General features: G+C 46.1%; 1 protein-coding gene across 7 annotated transcripts in view; it reads left to right on the forward strand.

The window, feature by feature from the left end:
* The window catches only part of CNBD2 (cyclic nucleotide binding domain containing 2), a 54,616-nt gene that overhangs the window by 19,215 nt on the left and 15,821 nt on the right, over positions 1–19,580 (forward strand). For 4 of the 7 annotated variants that reach the window (XM_027623938.1, XM_027623943.1, XM_027623941.1 and 1 more), the window contains 5 exons: positions 3,962–4,125; positions 7,960–8,116; positions 8,620–8,771; positions 10,545–10,683; positions 18,727–18,841. In XM_027623938.1, the coding sequence (XP_027479739.1) occupies positions 3,962–4,125; positions 7,960–8,116; positions 8,620–8,771; positions 10,545–10,683; positions 18,727–18,841 (727 nt within the window). The remainder of the gene's footprint in view (positions 1–3,961; positions 4,126–7,959; positions 8,117–8,619; positions 8,772–10,544; positions 10,684–18,726; positions 18,842–19,580) is intronic. The other 3 variants (XM_027623939.1, XM_027623940.1, XM_027623945.1) reach the window with 1 other exon arrangement.

Consider the following 19,580-nt stretch of genomic DNA (forward strand, 5'->3'; position numbering starts at 1 on the left):
TGGACTGTGAATTGTTCTCTAAATTTCAAGAATTGTTGTTATTTTCCCGGCTTCTTCCCACCAAATCTTGGATACTAAATTAAAATTTAATTAAAAAAAGTTTTTTTAAAGATTTTACTTATTTTTTTTTTGAGAGAGTGAGAGAGAGAGCCACCACAAGCGGAGCGGGGAGGGGCAGAGAGAGAAAAAGACTCTCCACTAAGCAGGGAGCCCGATGTGAGACTCAATCCTAGGACCCTGGGATCATGACCTGAGCCGAAGGCAGACGCTTAACTGACTGAGCCACCCAGGTGCCCCAAAATTTAATTTAAATGTTAAAGGTGCTTACCTATTTATAGGAAAGATTTGAAGCTCTTACCAGCTCTAGACTTATATCTGTGTCTGGTTGTGGAGATTCTAGGTAGTGTAACTGCCCTTAAGTAGGAGTTAAGGTGGGGAAAGTTACCTGGGAAGTTAAATAACAGAGTCAGTTCCGTAGGAATCCAGAGAAGGGAGTCTCTAAGGGTTGGGGGTGGTGAGAGATTCCTAAAAGAATTAGGGCCCCTAGTGGGCCCAGAGAATCAGTTTTTTTTTTTAAAGATTTTATTTATTTATTTGAGAGAGAATGAGAGACAGCACGAGAGGGAAGAGGGTCAGAGGGAGAAGCAGACTCCCTGCTGAGCAGGGAGCCCGATGTGGGACTTGATCCCAGGACTCCAGGATCATGACCTGAGCCAAAGGCAGTCGCTTAACCAACTGAGCCACCCAGGCGCCCAAGAATCAGTTTTGTTCATAGAAACCAGAGTCATCTGTGTTTTGTCTTAAATGGACCCTGTGATAGAAATCCCAATGGGTTATTGATAACAAGAGAGGGTTAAGAAGGAAAAAGATTAGATTCAGACCTTAAAAATGGCTAACACAGGGCACCTATGGCTCAATTGGTTGAACATCTGACTTGAACTCAGTTCAGGCCTTCATCTCAGGGTCATGAGTTCAAGCCCCACTTTGGGCTCCACGCTGGGCATGGAGCCTACTTAATTAAAAAAAAAAAAAAAGTCAGTGCTTCCATAGTCTGGGCTGGGAGCCAGGCCCATTCTAAGCCCTTTATATGTATTAGCTCTGCTCTTTATACATTCAGGTTCTGCTGCTCTCAGATAGGGAAACTGAGGCTCAGGGAGAAGTGACTTGTCCCAGGACACACAGGTAGGAAGGAGCAGGCCAAGGTTCAAACCCAGGTACCTGGCACCAGAGCCTATGCATTATTTTATTTTATTTTTGTAAGGTTTTATTTATCTATTTGAGAGAGAGAGAGTGAGAGAGAGCACGAATGGGGGGAGGGGCGGAGGGAGAAGCAGACTCCCTGCTGGGCAGGGAGCCTGACTTGGGGCTCAATTCCAGGACCCTAGGATCATGACCTGAGCTGAAGACAGATGCTTAACCGACTGAGCCACCCAGGTGCCCAGAGCCTGTGCGTTATTAATCACTGAGCAACACTGCCCTTCTGAGTGAACATGCAAGGCTTCAGATCTGTTGTCCAGAATTTCTCATCATGTCCCACTTTGTTTTGCTTCTGTAACAACTACTGTTAGTAAAATTAGCCAGCATTCGTTCATTCTTTCCCTAAATTTTTATTTTGTTGAGTGCCCATTACATGTGAGGTTATTCTAGAGTGGGGTAAATAAGATAGATGAAGCCACTATTGTGTATATATTGGGGTTTATATTCTAGAACACCTTTGTCCAATAAAACTTTCTGAGATAATAGAAATGTTCAATTGTCTGTGTTGTCCATAGTAGCCAACAGACACATGTTGCACTTGTGGCTAGTGTGACTGAAGAACTATTTTTTTCTTTCTTTTCAGATTTCATTATTTGACAGAGAGACATAGCGAGAGAGAGAACACAAGCAGGGGGAGTGGGAGAGGGAGAAGCAGGCTTCCCGCTGAGCAGAGAGCCGGATGCAGGGTTCCATCCCAGGACCCTGGGATCAAGACCTGAGCCCAAGGCAGACACTTAATGACTGAGCCACCCAGGCGCCCCAGAAACTTATTTTTTTAAAGATTTTATTTATTTATTTGACAGAAAGAGAGAGCACAAGCCAGGCAAGTGGCAGGCAGAGGGAGAGGGAGAAGCAGGCTCCCTGCAGAGCAGGGAGCCCAATGCGGGGCTTGATCCCAGGACCCTGAGATTATGACCTGAGCCGAAGGCAGACGCTTAACCAAATGAGCCACCCAGGTGCCCCGGAACTTATTTTTTTATCTAATTTAATTTAAATTTCAATAGCCACATGTGGCAATGGCTGCCATACTGGAAATGCAGTTCTAGAGTGAGAGAGAGAGAGAGAGAGAGGTGTGTGTGTGTGTGTGTGTGTGTGTGTGTAGGATGGGGAAATGATAGATAATATACACATTAACAAAAAAGAGGGGCGCCTGGGTGGCTCTGTCATTAAGCATCTGTCTTCGGTTCAGGTCATGATCCCAGGGTCCTGGGAGGGAGTCCCATGTGGAGCTCCCTGCTCAGTGGGGAGTCTGCTTCTCACTCTCCATCTGCCCTACCCCCCCACTCACTCATATGTGCGTGTGTGTATGCGCTCTCTCTCAAATAAATAAGTAAAATTTTTTTTTAAGATTTTATTTATTTATTTGACAGAGAGAGACACAGCGAGAGAGGGAACACAAGCAGGGGGAGCGGGAGAGGGAGAAGCAGGCTTCCTGAGGAGCGGGGAGCCCAATATGGAGCTCGATCCCAGGACTCTGGGATCATGATCTGAGCCTAAGGCAGACAGTTAATGACTGAGCCACCTAGGCGCCCTAAATAAGTAAAATCTTTTTTTTTTTTTTTTTTTTTTGACAGTGAGAGACACAGCGAGAGGGAACAGAAGCAGGGGGAGTGGGAGAGAGAGAAGCAGGCTTCCCACTGAGCAGAGAGCCTGATGTGGGCCTCTATCCCAGGATCCTGGGATCATGACCTGAGCCAAAGGCAAACGCTTAACAACTGAGCCACCCAGGCACCCCTAAATAAGTAAAATCTTAAAAAAAATGAATAAGTTCTTTTCAGAAAGTATGAATTGCTTTGTAAAAATGATTCAGAGACTACAGACTGCTAGGAAGGGGCCTAGTATTTTGGGTCAAATGATCCAGTAGGGACTCCCTGAGGATGTGGGAACATAGGAGCTAAGAACTGAATGAAGGGGAGGAAGCAGTCATATCCATGTGAAAATGCAGGGAAAGAACATTCCAGGCAGAGGAAACAGCCAAGCAAAGACTGCAGGACAGAAGTGAGCTTGGCACCTGCAAGAGATGGGTAGAAGGTTAGAGACTAGAGAATGAAGGAGAGAGGCAGGAGGTGGAGTTGTGGGGGGTAGGGAGGAAAGGAGTCAGACCATGTGGGGCCCCTAGGCTGGGGTACAGAGTTAAGATTTTATCCTAAGTGAGATGGGCAGCCAGTAAGGGTGTTAACAACTCAAGTACCATTTTCCCAGCAGGTGGGAGTGGTGGCTGAATGGATGGATCTGTCTGCCCACTTGTCCATGAGTCCTGGTTCACCAGGACCTGGTTTCTGTAGATTCTGTTTATTTCTTAGTGTCCTGTAGCAGGCCAAGATATAGGCTGAGGCAAGGGAGGTCTCCCCTGACTGCAGTGAACATATTCTGAGGGGCCCCTGGAGCCCAGGGAGCCCTCTATTGACTCGGGGTGGTCAGTGAACAGCAAAGGCAGTATGGTCAGGAGGTGGGAATGTGGGTCTTGGCACGTAGCAGATCTGGGTTATCATTCTGCCTGAGTGTCTTCATCTGTCAAATGGGAATCATAATTGTGTCACTTCTCGGGCTGGGCAAAGATGCAGTGAGATGGTGTATGTAAGATGCGTATCCTAATGCCAGGTGTGCAGTAAGTGCTCAGTACATGTGAGCCACTATTGTACGGGGAGTGGCCCCCGGGGGAAACTGCTGGGTCTTGCGTATCATTCTGGTCCTCTCTCCCCAGGGTCACTTTCCTCCAAAAGCCATGCATATCGCACAGAAGCTGCCTTCCTGGAGGACAGAGTCTGAGATCCAGACCCTCTGTAACCTCCTGCAGGTCCTGGACAGCTACCGAAACTACTCAGAGCCCCTGCAGCTGCTCCTGGCCAGAGTCATGCGCTTTGAACGGTCAGTGAGGGGCACACCCCTTGGCACCTGAGCTGGGACAGGCTGGACAGGAAGAGCCTGCCTGATGAGGCCGTGGCAGGCCTGCTGGTGTCTCCGTGGCGCATCAGCCATGAAAAGCTATCTGTCAGTTCACTCGAGTTCTCCTTGTTATACTTGTAGCACACTTGGTTTCCTTCCTTTATTGCTAGTCTCCCCAGAATTTAGGAGCCACTGGATCTGGAAAGGCTCTGATAGGAATCCTCTGAAAGGATCTGGTCCAATTCCCTCCTTTTTCAGATGAGGAAGCAGAGGCTCAGAGGGTAAGAATGACTTATACTCTGTCACCCAAGTAATGGGGGTAGAGCTGAGACTCACATCCAAGCCTGAAAAGCCACAGCGGGTCACAGGTGATTGTACTTTGTCCAGATAGGAACTAGGGCAAGGGTCTGTGAACTTGGATAAGAAAAAACTTATATCTGTTTTTGTTAACCTCTAACTAAAATTTATCATTTCCTTTAATTGCAGATGTAGGTAATGAACCAGTATTAGCTATTCCTGTGACTTTTTCACCAAAAGAAATCACCAAGATTACACATTCATGTTGTTGCATGTTTCTCAAAAAATAATTTATATTCATCACAGCTTTGAAATTATGGTAGTAATTAGATCTGCTGCTCGATCTTGTTATTCAGGGCCTTAATAAAGATGCACATATATTGCTATACCACAATTGGATTTTTTTTTCTAAAGACTTATTTATTGGGGCACCTGGGTAGCTCAGATGGTTACACATCTGCCTTCGGCTCAGGTCATGATCCCAGCGTCCTGGGATCGAGTCCCGCATCGGGCTCCCTGCTTAGTGGGGACCCTGTTTCTCCCTCTCCCTCTGCTGCTCTCCCCTGCTTGTGTCCTCTCTCTGTATCTCTCTGTCGCAAATGAATAAATAAAATCTTTAAAAAAATAAAGACTTATTTATTTATTTTACAGAGAGAGGGTGTGTGAGCATGAGGGGGCATGAGGGGGCAAAGGGGGAAGGGGCAGAGGGAGAGAATCTGAAGCAGATTCCCCGCTGAGCACAGAGCTCAGTCAGTTAAGAGTCTGACTCCTGATTTTGGCTCAGGTCATGATCTCAGAGTCAAACTCTTAACTGACTGAGCCACCCAGGTGCCTCCACAGTTTGGGTTTTAAAAGGCAATTATTAGCTCTTTCTGCTGTATTTTATTTTATATATATACTTATTTATTGAAAAAACTTTTTAAAAGATTTTTATTTATTTATTTGAGAGAGAGAATATGAGCAGGGGGGAGGAGCAGAGGGAGTGGGAGAAGCAGACTCCCTGCTGAGTGGGGACCCCCCCCCCATGCAGGGCTTGATCCCAGGACCCTGAGATCATGACCTGAGGGGAAAGAAGATGCTTGATTGATTGAGCCACCCAAGCACCCCTATTTTATATATTTAAAACATTATTCTGTGAAGGCTTCACTAGATTGTCAAAGGGTCCATGACACAAAAAGCACCATATAAATACCTTGTATTAGAGAAGTCTAAGATGTGTGTGTGGAAATATTGCCATTTCTTGGACATTTCAGTGGCTTAAGAAAGGCAGCCTAGCAGAATATTTGAGGTAAGGCCTATCTTATAAATCTAGGCTATAAGGACACTATCAGTCTGTGCCCCTTCAAGGAGGTCCCAGGTCCCATAATCACAACTAGCTATAGATTAAGGCCTGTTATGACCTGTGCAGGATCTGTTTAAAGGCATTAAGCCCGAGAGAGGAGGGAACCCTCCAGCTGGCTTGGCCAAAGGAAATTTACAGAAGAGGTGGCATTGGAATACATATATATGACAAGTGGAAGTATAGACAAGAACATTCCAGGTAGAGGGAACTATCTGCTTTGTGTCTAGCCCAGTAAAGAAGAGCAAGTCACTGCCGTCTTAAAGTAAGATTCCATAGCAGGCAGGATGGTGTCAAGCAAAGAAAAAGAATCATTGGGGTAGAAGCTCTGGAATGTGATGCTGCATCTGCCACTCTGAGGTGTGACCTCAGGCAAGCCACTTAACCTTGCTGGGCCTCAGTATCCTCATCCGTGTAATGAGGATACTGATACAGATTTTATGGGTTTATGTGAAGATGAAGGGGTGGTGATTGTTAAAGCCCTCTTCAGCTAGTTGATTATTTCTGGGACTGGAAATGAGCAGATTACACAGGATTCTTTCAGTCACAAGGGACAGAAAACCTAGCTGTAGGGAATGCAAGAGTGGCCCAAGTATCTGAAAAGTCCTGGGATAGTTTTCCAGCTTCCAGCTCAGCCGGATTCAGGAGACTCAGTGTTCTCAGGACCCAGTATCTGTCTGTCTCTCTCCACCTCCTCACACTCCATTCTCATAAACCACCTTCTCCTCCAGACTCTCTCTCTGGTGGCAGCAAGATGACGGATTGTCTGAGAGTCAAGAAAAGGTGTTTCCCCCAAAGTAAGGTCAGGGTGCAGCTGGTGGGAAAGGTGACCCGACGCTTGACAACAAAAGCCACAGATGTCTGCTACAGGAGATTTGGGGCCTCGTGCTGACTCAAGTGTGACTCACTGTGTGCCTTCAGCAAGCCTGGGGCTCCTTAGCTCCCACTTCCCTCATCTCAGTCATGTGGATTCAGCTAGACAGTTCCTGAGGGTCTTTCCAGCTCTGGCTCCAGGAGTCTGGACTTGGATGAGCTCTAGCTGTGCTCCCCAAAGTCTCATTTCCCAGCTGAATGTGCCTGTCTTCTCCCATCTAGTCATTGTCATCTGGGCCATCTCTTCTTTCCAGACTTTTGTGTTCCCCATTACCTTCTGGGTAAAATCCAAAGTTAGCCCAGTGTTTGAAGTGTCTTGTGATTGAACCTAGCCAAATTTCTCTCCCACTATCCCACTGACCTCCCTGTCTTCTGTTTTCCTTTCTAATGGAGCTTACTGCTATTCCTTTGAAGGCACCATGCTTCCAGGCGCCTCTGTGCCTTTGGACGTGGTGGTCCCTCTGCCTGGAACACTCTTCCATCTCTCTGTCTACCTGGGAGACTCCAGACATTATCCTGGAGCCTGCTCTGCCTTTCCTAAGCTGGTTAAGTGCCCTTTCTCCATGCTTCTGAATTCACCTGTGCTTCCCTCTCTTAAAGCATTTTTAAACCTTATTTAGTCCCTGTACTTGACCATAATTTTCAGGACAAAATCTGTCCTTTCTCGCTCTGCCTGATAGACACAGTTGGTATTTATTTAACTAATTGAATGAAGGAAGGAAACAAATGAATATTGAAAGAAGTCAAATTTGAACTTACATTTGAAGTGCAGAAATCTTTCCCCTCGGAGCTTAAGAACTAACTCCCAGTTTGCTCTGGACCTGGGCACCTCTACCCTAATGGTTCCCAATTATGTAGTGAGCTCTCGGGTATTAGAAGACTATTTATCTATTTTTTTCTAGGCGTGTTCATCTGTATTTTACAGACAAGAGACCCTGAGGGTCAGAGAGAATATGAGTGCCCACTGCCATGCAGCTTGCAGCAGAATCAGGACTTAGATCCTGGTCTCCATAATTTAGCTACTGAGCCATTACTTCCAGGATTTGGTCATTCATTTACTCAGTTGCTGTTCACTGAGCATGTCCTGTGTGCCAAAGCAGATCGACGAAGGTTCTGCTCTCAGGAAGCCTCAGTCTGATGGAGGCGTGCAACTAGGGGGATGTTAGTGAAGATGTTGAGCTTGATGGGGCTGGGGCTGGGCTGTTGTGAGGTCCCTTCTTGTCCCAGTCTGTGCCTTCATGCTCCAGAGCAGAGAGCACAGCAGTGCCCTGCTGCTACCAGACCTGCTGGCCTTGGTCTTTTCTCAGGTTTGGTCGCAGGCGCGTGATTGTCAAGAAGGGGCAGAGGGGCAACAGCTTTTATTTCATCTACCTGGGCACCGTCGCAGTGACTGAGGATGATGATGGCAGCAGCGCCTTCCTGGACACCCACCCCATATTGTTGCACAAGGGCGACTGTTTTGGGGTAAGCGCAGGGCAAGGTCTGCTTTGCTGGGGGCAGGCGTGGGGGCTCGACAGGGCTCCAGCTAGAACACCCAGGCCCAGTCCTGCCTTCTCCTATGGGTAAGTCACTGCCCTGTTGTGGCTCCCAGCACCCTTTCCTGTTACAGGCCAGTTGACTGGACCAGCTGGTGTCCAAGGCTGGCTCCTTGGTCTGTGATGTTTAAGGAATGTGTTCCCTGTATAACCCCCGCAGAGATGCAGTGACGCCTCATTGAGGCCCCTTCGGCTTCCTCTCTCTGGTCTGGTCAAGCCTGTTGCTTGTTTTTTCCACCGGCAGCATATTAAGAGGAAGGGATGGGCCGCCAGAGATGGGGAATGAGCAGGAGCACAGGGCCAGCCGGGGAGTCTGCAGTCTGGGGAGTAGGGATTTCTGGGGGCTGATGGAAGCAGGAAAAAGTGGGCAAGGCTGCGAGCAGAAAGTCAGAAGTAGCCTCTTACTTGCCTTTGCCCGTGTCTACCCAACAGGAATTGGGCGTTCTGACTCCGTCACTAAGGAGGGCCACTGTGGTCTGTATGGAAGAAACAGAACTCCTGGTTGTCGACAGAGAAGATTTCCTTGCGAATAAGCTGGACCAAGAATTCCAAAAGGACGCTCAGCATCGATTTGAATTTTTTAGGTGCCTCCATCATCAGCCAACATCTTCCCCCTGTGTGTTTATTAGGTGCCCAACTGTCGTAGGCCCAGTAGGAAACAGTAGGTCCTGCTCTCTGCCTGGAATGCTCTTGAGATGGGAGACACCTCCCACCTGACTTCTCCGTCTAGCAAACTCCTACTAGACCCTCAGGTCTCAGCTCACATCCCTTCCTTGTGGGATGGTACTAATAGAATAGCTAATATGTACTCAGCCCTTTGTACCAGGGCTCTTAACTTCTCTCATTCAATCCCATGACATTGTTTCTCTTGCTCTGTCTAGTTGACAGGTAAGGAAACCAAACCTCGGGGTGGTGATGTACCCAGAATGTTAAATTCAGAAGTCTCTGGGCTTCACTGCCCCACCTCACTAACCAACCCCATCACTCCAGAATAGAGAGAGTGCCCCCCCAATGCTTCTATCACACCCCATGTTTCTTTAAAGTCCCAGCCACACTGTGATTCATGATTACATAGTACCTCCTTTACAGTTTATTTGTCCATCAGGCAGGAAGCACTTATGGTTGTGAGGGCAGAGTGGCCCTTTCGTCATGGTAATCCCCACATTGTCATTGTGCCAGGCACATGCAGGGGCGCATTGTATCCTTTCGAGTTACTCACCTTTAGGAAAAGAATGGAAATCAGATGAAGTATCTGTACCGGCCCTGAAAATAAAGGTTGTAGGGTTGTGCAGCTCTAGAGCAGTGTGGTGGCAGAGGGCTACCCTGTAGGGTAAGGGAGAGTGGCGAGAGTAGGAACTGTAAGAGGGGACTGGGACCTGCAAAGGGCGGACTTAGTCCTGCAGGGGGGAGCACTTCCTGTTTTCACACAGTGGAAAATTGGGGCTGAGCTGCAATCTCAGCTCTTGGGCTTATCAACTGTGTGACCCTAAATGGGTCACCTCCCTTCTCTGAGTTGAGTCTCCTGCTCTGTAAAATGGGGATAATGATTCATCTCTCCCAAATCATTATAAGGTTTGAATGAGATGATCCCAGGAAGCGTGTGGCCCAGTGGTGTTGCCTCTGTGGCGACCCTGCTTTCCCTTCCTGTGTCTCCAGACCCTCATCCTTTGGACATGGCACCGACCTTGTTCCCCCTTAGTGCCCTGGACGGAGCTCAGTGCCCTGAGTCACCAGAGTTCTGGGCTCCGTGATCTATGGGAGCTGAAAAAATATGAGACGATTGTTAGCAGCCCTGTGGGGCTGCATGTGAGGGAAGGCAAGCTACTGAGTGGTGGCGCCTGAGCTCAGGGGAAGGGGTGGGCACTGCAGGGTGGGCCTTCAGTCATAGGGAACAAAGGCAAAAAGAGGGGAGTCCAGATGTCCCCCATTCATCAGGCACAGGCCCGAGTCTTTGAAGCTAACAGGCTGGAGGAGGCTGGAGTGAGCTGCCCAAACCAAAGGGAGGGGCAGGAGAGCTGGGATGCGGGGCAGAAGAGCAGGTGAGTTCAAGTGAGGAACTCTCAGAGTTGCTTGGAATGAGACTAGCCTAGTGAGCACAGGGTTGAGGGAAGGAGCCAGGAAGAAGCCCCTGGAGGGCAGAGTGGAAGCGAGAGGCGCATAGCACTGGACTCAGGAGCAGTAGAGGGGTGTGCTGGAGGGGGTGCCACAGGCCAGCTGAGGCAACTGGAGGGTGAGTAAAATCCTCCACCTCAGCCATTTGCAAGAGCAAGACGACATGTTCCCTTTCTGGAAATTGCTGAGAGCTGGGCACCTTCTGTGATGGAGGGCGATGAATTCTAACAGGATTTTCCCCTCAGGAAGATGGATCTGTTTGAGTCATTGTCTGATGAGAAGCTCTGGAAGCTCGTAACCCTGGGGAAGGTGGAGAAGTTCTCGTACGGACAGCTGATCTCAAAAGACTTTGTAGAATCATCTTCCATCATGTTTGTCAGCAAGGTGAGAGGCCCTGGATGGGGGGGTGGAAGCCGGGAAGGCATGCCTAGCATAATGTCCTGTGGCCACACAGGTGGGGCTGAGCCCTGTTCTGCAGCACTTCATTTCCTGAGCGTCCATGTTCCAGCTGTAAAAGGCATACCACACAGTTTGGCCTCCCTCCCTCAGAGGGTTGCCGTGAACTTTGAGACACACGGTTAATTAGAAAGAGGGCCACAGGGGTACCCACTCCTTGAGCTCATATACATGCTTATTTACATACAGATACATATTTAAATTATACATTTGGCCCTTGAGTCTTAATGATGCCAGATCAGTTTTTAAAATTGTAATCTTTAGGGATGCCTGGGTGGCTCAGTCCGTTAGGCGTCTGCCTTTGGCTCAGGTCATGATCTCAGGGTCCTGGGATCCAGTCCCTCACTGGGCTCCCTGATCAGTGAAGAGTCTGCTTCTCCCTCTCCCCCATCCCTCCCCCTGCTTGTGCTCTCTCTCCCTCAAATAAATAAATAAAATCTTAAAAAAAAATAAAATTACAATCTTTAAATTATAGACATGATATGACCACTTTATAAAACATAGTTCTGGAAAGAGGGAAGAAATCACCCATGAACTTATCGCCTCAGAATAGATTTTCAGAAGTGGAATTAATTGCTTGGGTGCCTGGGTAGCTCAGTTGGTTAAGCGTCTGCCTTTAGCTCAGGTCATGATCTCAGGGTCCTGGGATGGAGTCCTGCATCGGGCTCCCTGCTCAGCTTCTCCCTCTGCCCCTCCCCCTGCTTGTGCTCATGCTCTGTCTCTCAAAAATGAATAAAAAACAAAAGCGGAATTGCTTGGTATCATCATGTTTATGGATTTTGGAACAAGTTGCTGTCCAGAAGGATCCACTTTATCTAGCTTCCAGCAGTGTGCACATTTGCCAGCGCCACACACCTCTGCCAGGTTTGCCTGTCATTCCCTCAAAATTTACCTAATTTCATAGATAGCAACTGCTACCTCATTGAGGATTTAATTTACATTTTTCCTCATTACCGGTGAGATTCATCATGTTTGTTTACTACCCAAATTTCATCTTTTGTGAATTGTTTTATGTCCTGTGCCAACTTCTCTGTTGGTTGATAATGAAAAGGGAGTCTGACATTTATTGAGCACTTAACCATGTCCCAGGTTGTGTGCTCCATGTGCTTTGTGTCATTTCGGCCTCACAGAAGCCCAGCTCAGGCCGGTACTGCCATTATTCCCATTTGACAGAGGTGAAAACTGAGGCACTAGGTTAAGCAGCTTGTCCAAGGTCACACAGTTGATGAGGGGCAGAAGCCGGGTTCAGCTCAGGACTGTCTGACTCCAAAGCTCTTCTCAGGGGCTGGGATTTGCCATTTGAGTCGACCCTTCTGTCTGTTGTGGACTCTGCTCAACCCCAATGTAGTTTTCATGATCATCGTGAGAACCGCCATGTTTTTGAGACCCTTTGCCCCTGTTCCAGGGGTTCTACTAGTGTTGTTAATTGTTTTGGTTTATTTGCACATGGTTCGAATTTTAAAAGGTTCAAAAGAGAAATGTCTCCCTCTCACTTCTTCCCCCTGCCACCCAGTGTTTCTCCTTGGGGACAGTCACTGTCACCACTTTCTTCTGTGTCTGTCCTGCATCTGTTCTTTGTATATAAAGGCAAATGTGTTTGTATGTTTTTTCCTTGTTTTTATAAATGGTGTCATGCTACGCAGGCTGTTCTGCACTTTGCTGTTTCAAGAGTATTTCCGTAGATTGTTCTGTATCAGTCCATAAAGAACCCACTCTATTTTTTTTTTTTTCTTTTACCACTTGTGCTGTGTTTTACTATATGATTGTACTGGAATTTATCTAACCAGTTCCTATTGATGGATTGGTCGCCCCCATCTTTTGCTATTTCAAGCAGTGCTTTGGTGAACTGTGTACATAGTACAATTTCACCATAAATCTTTGCTATAGCTCTATCAGGAAGATATTATTATTCCACATTTACAGATGAGGAAGTTGAAGTTAAGACACCTTAAGAAAGTCCACCCATCTAGTAAGTGGCAAAGCCAGGATTCTGTCTCCAAACTTTTAGTATCTCCCATGTAGCTGTTGCTCCTATTAAGCCACCAGACATTTGTTTATTTTTTGCCAAGTTTGGTTCATGCTCTGGAGGGATCTGAGAATGGCAAAGACTGCTTCTCTCTCCTTATCTCTCTCTTCCACTAGATTCTGAGCAGAGACAAAGTCATCCAGGCTAGCTACCAAGTGATTAGTGCAAACTCTTTAAGTTTACAAGGATTTAGGAGGGAGACCTCTCCAAAGGCTGGGGGCTTTAAGGAAGGCTTCCTGGAGAAGGTGAGGGGTTGAGCCTTGAAGTGTTGGACCATTAGACAAAAGGAAGGGCAAGATTGGTTATATGCTGGAGTTGGTTCTTACTGGCCTATGAGAGCTGATTAAGTTTTCGGGAATTTTGCAAGACAATAAACACAGTAATTACTAAAAATTAAATTATATAAACCTATAATTAAATATATGGAAAACAAGGATAGCAAATAATGAAAATTCATCATTTCCTCATGACGTTACTGCATTTTACTATTATCTGTGCTCTGGAGTTTATTTATGTCTGTTTTATCTATCTGGTGGAAGTACTGTACAATTGTGCACGTCTCTTCCCACCTCCACAGGCAATGACTTCACATTGGTAGCTGAAAATTGGCCCCAGCAGGACAGTGGAAATCAGCAGACACTCTGAGTCAGGTTTTGATATATGGCTTTGCTGATTGTCTTAAGAAAGCTATAGAGAAAATGTTTATAATGCAGATTAAATTTAAAAAGTGGGCTGGGTCAGTAGCCATCACATTGTAAAGAGAAGAAAATTACAGAAATGTTTTTCCAGTATTTAAACAGTATTCATCATAGATTCATCATAGGAGTTACATCACTGATAAACATGCCAAGTTCCAATATACATAGTGCTAAAGCTAGAGAGGGTTTCGGTTAATGAATATAGTTTATACAAAGGTGAGAAGTAGTTTGCCAGTAGATTACAAACCAGACTTAATAATATTAAATTTATTGGGAAAAGAGTGGTTTGGATGCAACTTCATTTCTCCAATCATGGTTGAATTGTGACTATAGATTGGCCATGGTTATAAGAACTCAGCCAGAGTCCGCAACAGCATTCTGTGAGAATCACTTGTCTCTGTGGAACTTTGAGTGAGAGTATAGTTTGTTTTGTTTGTTGTGCAGCACACCCTTTGTAGGAGTAAGATTTATAGACGTGTATTCCTTTTCCCAGAGAGCCAATTATTAAACTTAACAGGTGGGTGTTTGTGCTGTTATCTTGGGTTCGGTCCCAGAGAAGGGAGTCAAGACTAGCTAGCTGTAAGCAGAAAGGGAGTTATTGGAGGAGGCTGAATGGCTAACAGACTTACAGGTGATGGAGAGGCCTGAAGGAACAGACCTTAGACTGAAGGTGATTCCCAAATGATTCCAAATCCGAGTCCAGACTGGACAGTCACGGGTGCTCCTGATCCTGCCAAGTTCAGGAAGCCACATCTCTAGCCACTGCTTCCACGAGCACACTGGAGGTCCTGCCATCCAAAACCTGACCTTGCCCAAGTGCATCCGGGCAGGGGAACCCAAATCACCTCCTTAGCTGCCAAGCGGTTTGGGAGATGTTTGGGAATATCTGGCTTCCAGCCTCTACCCTCTAAGGGACTGGATGCACAGGATCTGAGCCCGAGGATGGTGCAGATGAGGATGAGGCCCTTGGCAGCCACCGGGAATAGTGTGGCAAGTTTGGAGAATCCTGATGGCCATGTGAGGAGAGCGGGGAGAGCCTAGCCTATACTATATAGCCAGGGAAGACTGGGGGCAGGGGTGGTGAGGGATCAAAATTCAAGACTTGCTTTAATCAGCAGGATTACACCTTGACCAGCAGGAAGTTCTCAGTCTGTTTTAGCCTCCACTTCTTTGTCGGCGAAGTGGGACTACTTACCTCATAAAGTCTGTAAGGATGAGTCTAGCACAGACTTACTCAGTTCATATTCATCCTCGAATTCAGTGGTTCTGAGTGTTGTTGCTGGATCAGCAGCATCAATCCGTTTCACCTGGGAACTCACTAAAAGTACAGATTCTCAGGCCTACGCAAGAGCTGTTCAACATCCAAAACTGTTTTGATAAGCCTTCCAGGTGATTCTGATGTGTACAAAAATTGGAGAACTCTGATTTAAAGGAAGAGTTTTTCAGATGTGAGTAAGCATAAAGAACACTTTAGGGGGCTTCTTAAAAAGGCAAATTTCTGCCTCACCCCAGAGTCTCGTTCATTAACTCCGGCAATCTGCATTTGAATAAGCACAGCTGGTGAATCTAAGGCAGGCGCCCTTGAAGTTCTTTCTGAGAAAAATAATACAATGTCACAAAGTGACAGCAGGTGTGTGTGTGGAGGGGCATTCTGGCTAGTAGGTGAGTTGGATTTGTCCTTTACAGTGTTTTATTGAAAACTGATTTAATCGTTATTGTGAAGATTGTAAATAAAATTTTGGATTTCTGGCTTCTTTTGAATATTCAGAGGATCAGACAACACCAGGCTGTATTGTGATGCAGCTCCCTCTGGCTGGAGTTGAAGAGCACCTGCCCCTTTTAAAGGGACTGCTTTTTTCTCCCATTTTTATTTCCCACCAGGCTGGCTATTGGGAGTATTTATCTAAGGAGACTGGGTCTTTGGGCGCCTGGGTGGCTCAGCTGGTTAAGCAACTGCCTTCAGTTCAGGGCATGATGCCGGGGCTCTGGGATCGAGTCCCACATCGGGCTCCGCCCGCTCTGCGGGGATCCTGCTTCTCCCTCTCGCTCTGCTGCTCCTCCCGCTCGTGCGCCCTCTCTCAGTCAAATAAATAAATAAAATCTTAAAATAAAAAAAAAAAGAGCCTGGGTCATCCCGGCTCCTGTAGTTCACGGATGTGGCCACTAGGGGGCGATATCAGCAGCGAGTGGCTTGGGTGTCCTGGGTGTCCTGGGGACCCGGGAAAGTTAGGGAAGGCAATTTCCTGGTGGCGTAGAAAACATAGTTAATACCCACAATCAACTCATTTCGAACAATTTATCATTTAGGGGCCCATGGTGAAATTGTTTTCTACAGAGATGCAGATGGGATTAAAGACCCACGAGAGATTTTCTGAGAGGAAAATGTTCACCTGTGTTCCTCTGGCACCAGGTTCCTTGTTGATAAATGTTGCATGAATGTTGACTAACCCTCCAAGCCCAACACCTGGCATAGAATAAGGGCTTATTAAATGTTTGATCCCTTCTCCTTCCTCTTCAACAGTAAATGGTCTTGAACCTTAACTATAACATGTCTCTTATAGTTCCTACTAAAAAAGGGTAAGATTTTATAAAGATACAAAATAAATAAGAAAAAGTGGCATATCTTTCTTTCCTATCAGATTAGGAAAGATTAAAAGAATTGTGAAAGCTCGGTTTTCAATGTAACACAAAGATATAACAGGCTCTGTTATGCACTGCTGGAGAGAGCGTAAGCTAACATTTCTGGAAGGCAGCTGGGCAATGTGTATTGAAATTGAAAACATACATACCTGTAGCAAACAATCCCAAGGGGATAGTCAAACATGGGTATTATATTAGGATAAACTAGGTTAAATACTGCAATTATAGGGGTGCCTGGGTGGCCCAGTCGTTAAGCATCTGCCTTCGGCTCAGGTCATGATCCCAGGGTCCTAGGATCGAGCCCCGCGTGGGGCTCCCTGCTCGGCGGGAAGCCTGCTTCTCCCTCTCCCGCTCCACCTGCTTGTGTTCCCTCTCTCGCTGTGTCTCTGTCAGATAAATAAATAAAATCTTTAAAAAAATACTGCAATTATAAGCAATCCTCAAATCTCAGTGGATTAACTAACAAAGATGCATTCCTTCGTGCCACTACTTGATCACAGCAGATCAGCAGGAGGCCTTGCTTTTCATGGTCCCTCAGGGGACCCAGGCCACTGGAAACTATCGTCACCTATGCTTCCATGGTCAATATGACAGGGGAAGGGAACGTTGAGAATCAAACACTGGCTTTTAAAGTTCCCACTCAGATGATCAGAAGTCACTTTGCTAAGGAAAGTGGCCAAAGCAAGTAAGAAGGCCACATCTGATTCAAAGGGAAAATACAATCCTGCCTTATGCTTGGGCGGGGGGAGAACTTGAATATTTGTGAACTGCCTTAATGACCACTCTAGGCATTAAGACGTGTGACAAGATTATCACTTAAAGTTGCTGTCATAGAAACCCAACTGCAGTGGCTCAGTGAATAGTAATTTTTGTCTTGCAGTAGAGAGCCTAGAATTAAGCAATCCAGGGCTAGAAAGCTGTTGGAGGAAGTCTTCAAGACCCCAGTCTCCTTCTAGCTTCTCCCCTCATCATCCACAGCTTATAGCTTTCATCCTAGTGGTCACAACATGACTGTTCCACCTCTGGCCATCACATCTGAGTTTCAGGCAGAGGTAAAGGGGAAGGACAACCATATTTTTCCTGGGGGTTTTATCCATCAGTCTTCCAGTTATATGTCATGAGCTGGAAGTGGGTCACTGCCACCCCCACTGCAGGAGAGTTTGGGAAGGTGGTGAGTTTTGTAAATGGGGTTTTGTTGTCCTGAACAAAATCAGAGTTATATACATATAATAATGACAAATTAGAAACAACTGAATATTAATCTTCAAAAATATTTTCTTGGGGTGTAACATGTGTGCAGTAAAGAACTCAGATCTAAAATTTACAGCTTCGTGAATTGTTACATAGGTATACACCTGTGTAAGCATCACCCAAATCAAGGTAGAGATCATTTCTAGCACCCCAGAAGGCTCCCTTGTTCCCTCTCCCAGACAAAATTCACCCCCCCAAACCAAAGAGAGCCACTCTTCTGACTTTGTTAGATTACTTTTGCCTATTCTTGCACTTCATATAAATGGAATCACACAGAATGTGCTCTGTGTCTGACTTCTTTTGATCAACTAGTTACGGCATACATAGAATAATATGCAGTCATTAAAAACAATAATGTAGAACAATGTTACTTGGCGTGAAATGATGCCGTTGATGTATTATTGAGTTTTATTTTTTCACTTTTATTTTTTAAAGATTTTATTTATCAGAGAGAGGGAGAGCATGAGCAGGGGGAGGGGGAGGAGGGAAGCAAACTCCCCGCTGAGCAAGGAGCCCGATTTGGGACTTGATCCTAGAACCCTGGGATCATGACCTGAGCTGAAGGCAGACGCTTAACTGACCGAGGCACCCAGGTGTCCTTGTATTATTGAGTTTTTAAAAAAGAGGTCACAAGAATCTGTTTTACAGAAAAGGACTCATTTATGAAAAATTGTCTATGTTATGTGTTTACAGAGAAAAGTTTGATATAATAGTCACCAAACTGCTACTCCTTGTTATTTCTGGGTGTTAGGATAAAATAGTTTTAACTTTATGTCCTTCTGTTTGGTTTGAGTATCTTTTAGACTTTTAATTTTGGAATGTTTTTAAATTTATAGAAAAGTTGCAAGAACAGTACAAAGAACTCCTGTATAACCTTGATCCAGATTCACCGATTATTGACATTTTGCCACATTTGCTCCTATATATATTTCCCTGCCTGAATCATTTGAGAGTTAAATATCATTCATTATACTCACTTACCCCTATATACTTAAGTGATTTTTTTCTAAAGTCAGAAATTAACTGCAGAATAATTATCCAAATCAGGGAATTTAACATTGATGTAACATATAATCTACAGTCCATAGTCAATTTCACCAGTTGTCCCAGTAACATTCTCCATGGTGATTTTTTTCCCCCAATGCCAACATTTATTTAGTTCTCATGCTTATTTAGCTGTTTGAGCTTGTGATGAATAGATAACATTTGTGTTAAAAAAAAAACAAACAAAACCTGAAACCACTTGCATTAAGCCAAGTAAACTGGGGTAAGATGCAGTAGAGCTTAACTTCAAAGCCTGGCCTGCCCTGAGCCTCAGGGGTTAGCCTTTTTGTTTGTGTCCCTTGATGTTTCCAGGGCAGCTGTGAAGTGCTGCGTCTGATAGACCTCAGGACCTCGCCTTTCTACTACAAGTGGATCTGGCAGCATCTGGAGCTGATAGACAACAGACCTCTGAAGACCCACCTCAATGGTAACCGGCAGCCGCGCACAGTAGGGGGCGCCTGGGCCCTGTGGCTTCCAGTTCCCAGCCCATAGAATCTTAGACGTCTAGCGCTAGAAAGGCCCAGCAGGATGTCTGGTTTGATCCCCTCTTTTCGCAGCTGTGGAAACGTGGCCCACATGGCCCCACTGGCTGAGGCTCCTGCCCACCCTCCGGCTCTTCCTTTTTAGGCTTTCCCTTTGTGTCAGGTGCTCCTGGGGAGAGGGGTGGAAAGGAGCCTGGAGCTTGACAGAGCTGGGTTTGAATCTCCCTGGTTAGCTGGATGACTCACTGAGTACTTAAAGCCTCTGGGTCTGGTTTGTCACAGTAGTGTAGTGGCTAGGAGCACAGGCCCCGGAGCCAAACTGCTTGTGTTTTGAATCCAGGGTCCCTCTCTTACTAGCTGTGTGATACTGGGCAAGTGACCGTGTCCCCGTGCCATCAGTTCCCTCAGATAGTCCCTACCTCATGGACTTGTTATGAAATGAAGCAAATGAATATATAAAGCTCAGAACCCTAACTGGATGCATCAGTCTATGGTAGATGTTTGTTATCTTTATCCCACAGGTTACAAGGGGGGCTGCATCAGCTTGTGTGTGTACAGGCCTATACTCAGGTGCACAGGAAATATCCCTTCTCTTCTCATGTCAATTCTTTTTTCTCTCTTTTCCGCTGCCAAGCCACCAAAGAAAAAGCTGCATCCTGTATTTTTTACCCAATTTTTTTTCAT

The sequence above is a fragment of the Zalophus californianus genome, chromosome 8 (assembly GCF_009762305.2).
Source record: "Zalophus californianus isolate mZalCal1 chromosome 8, mZalCal1.pri.v2, whole genome shotgun sequence".
In the NCBI taxonomy this organism is placed as follows: domain Eukaryota; kingdom Metazoa; phylum Chordata; class Mammalia; order Carnivora; family Otariidae; genus Zalophus; species Zalophus californianus.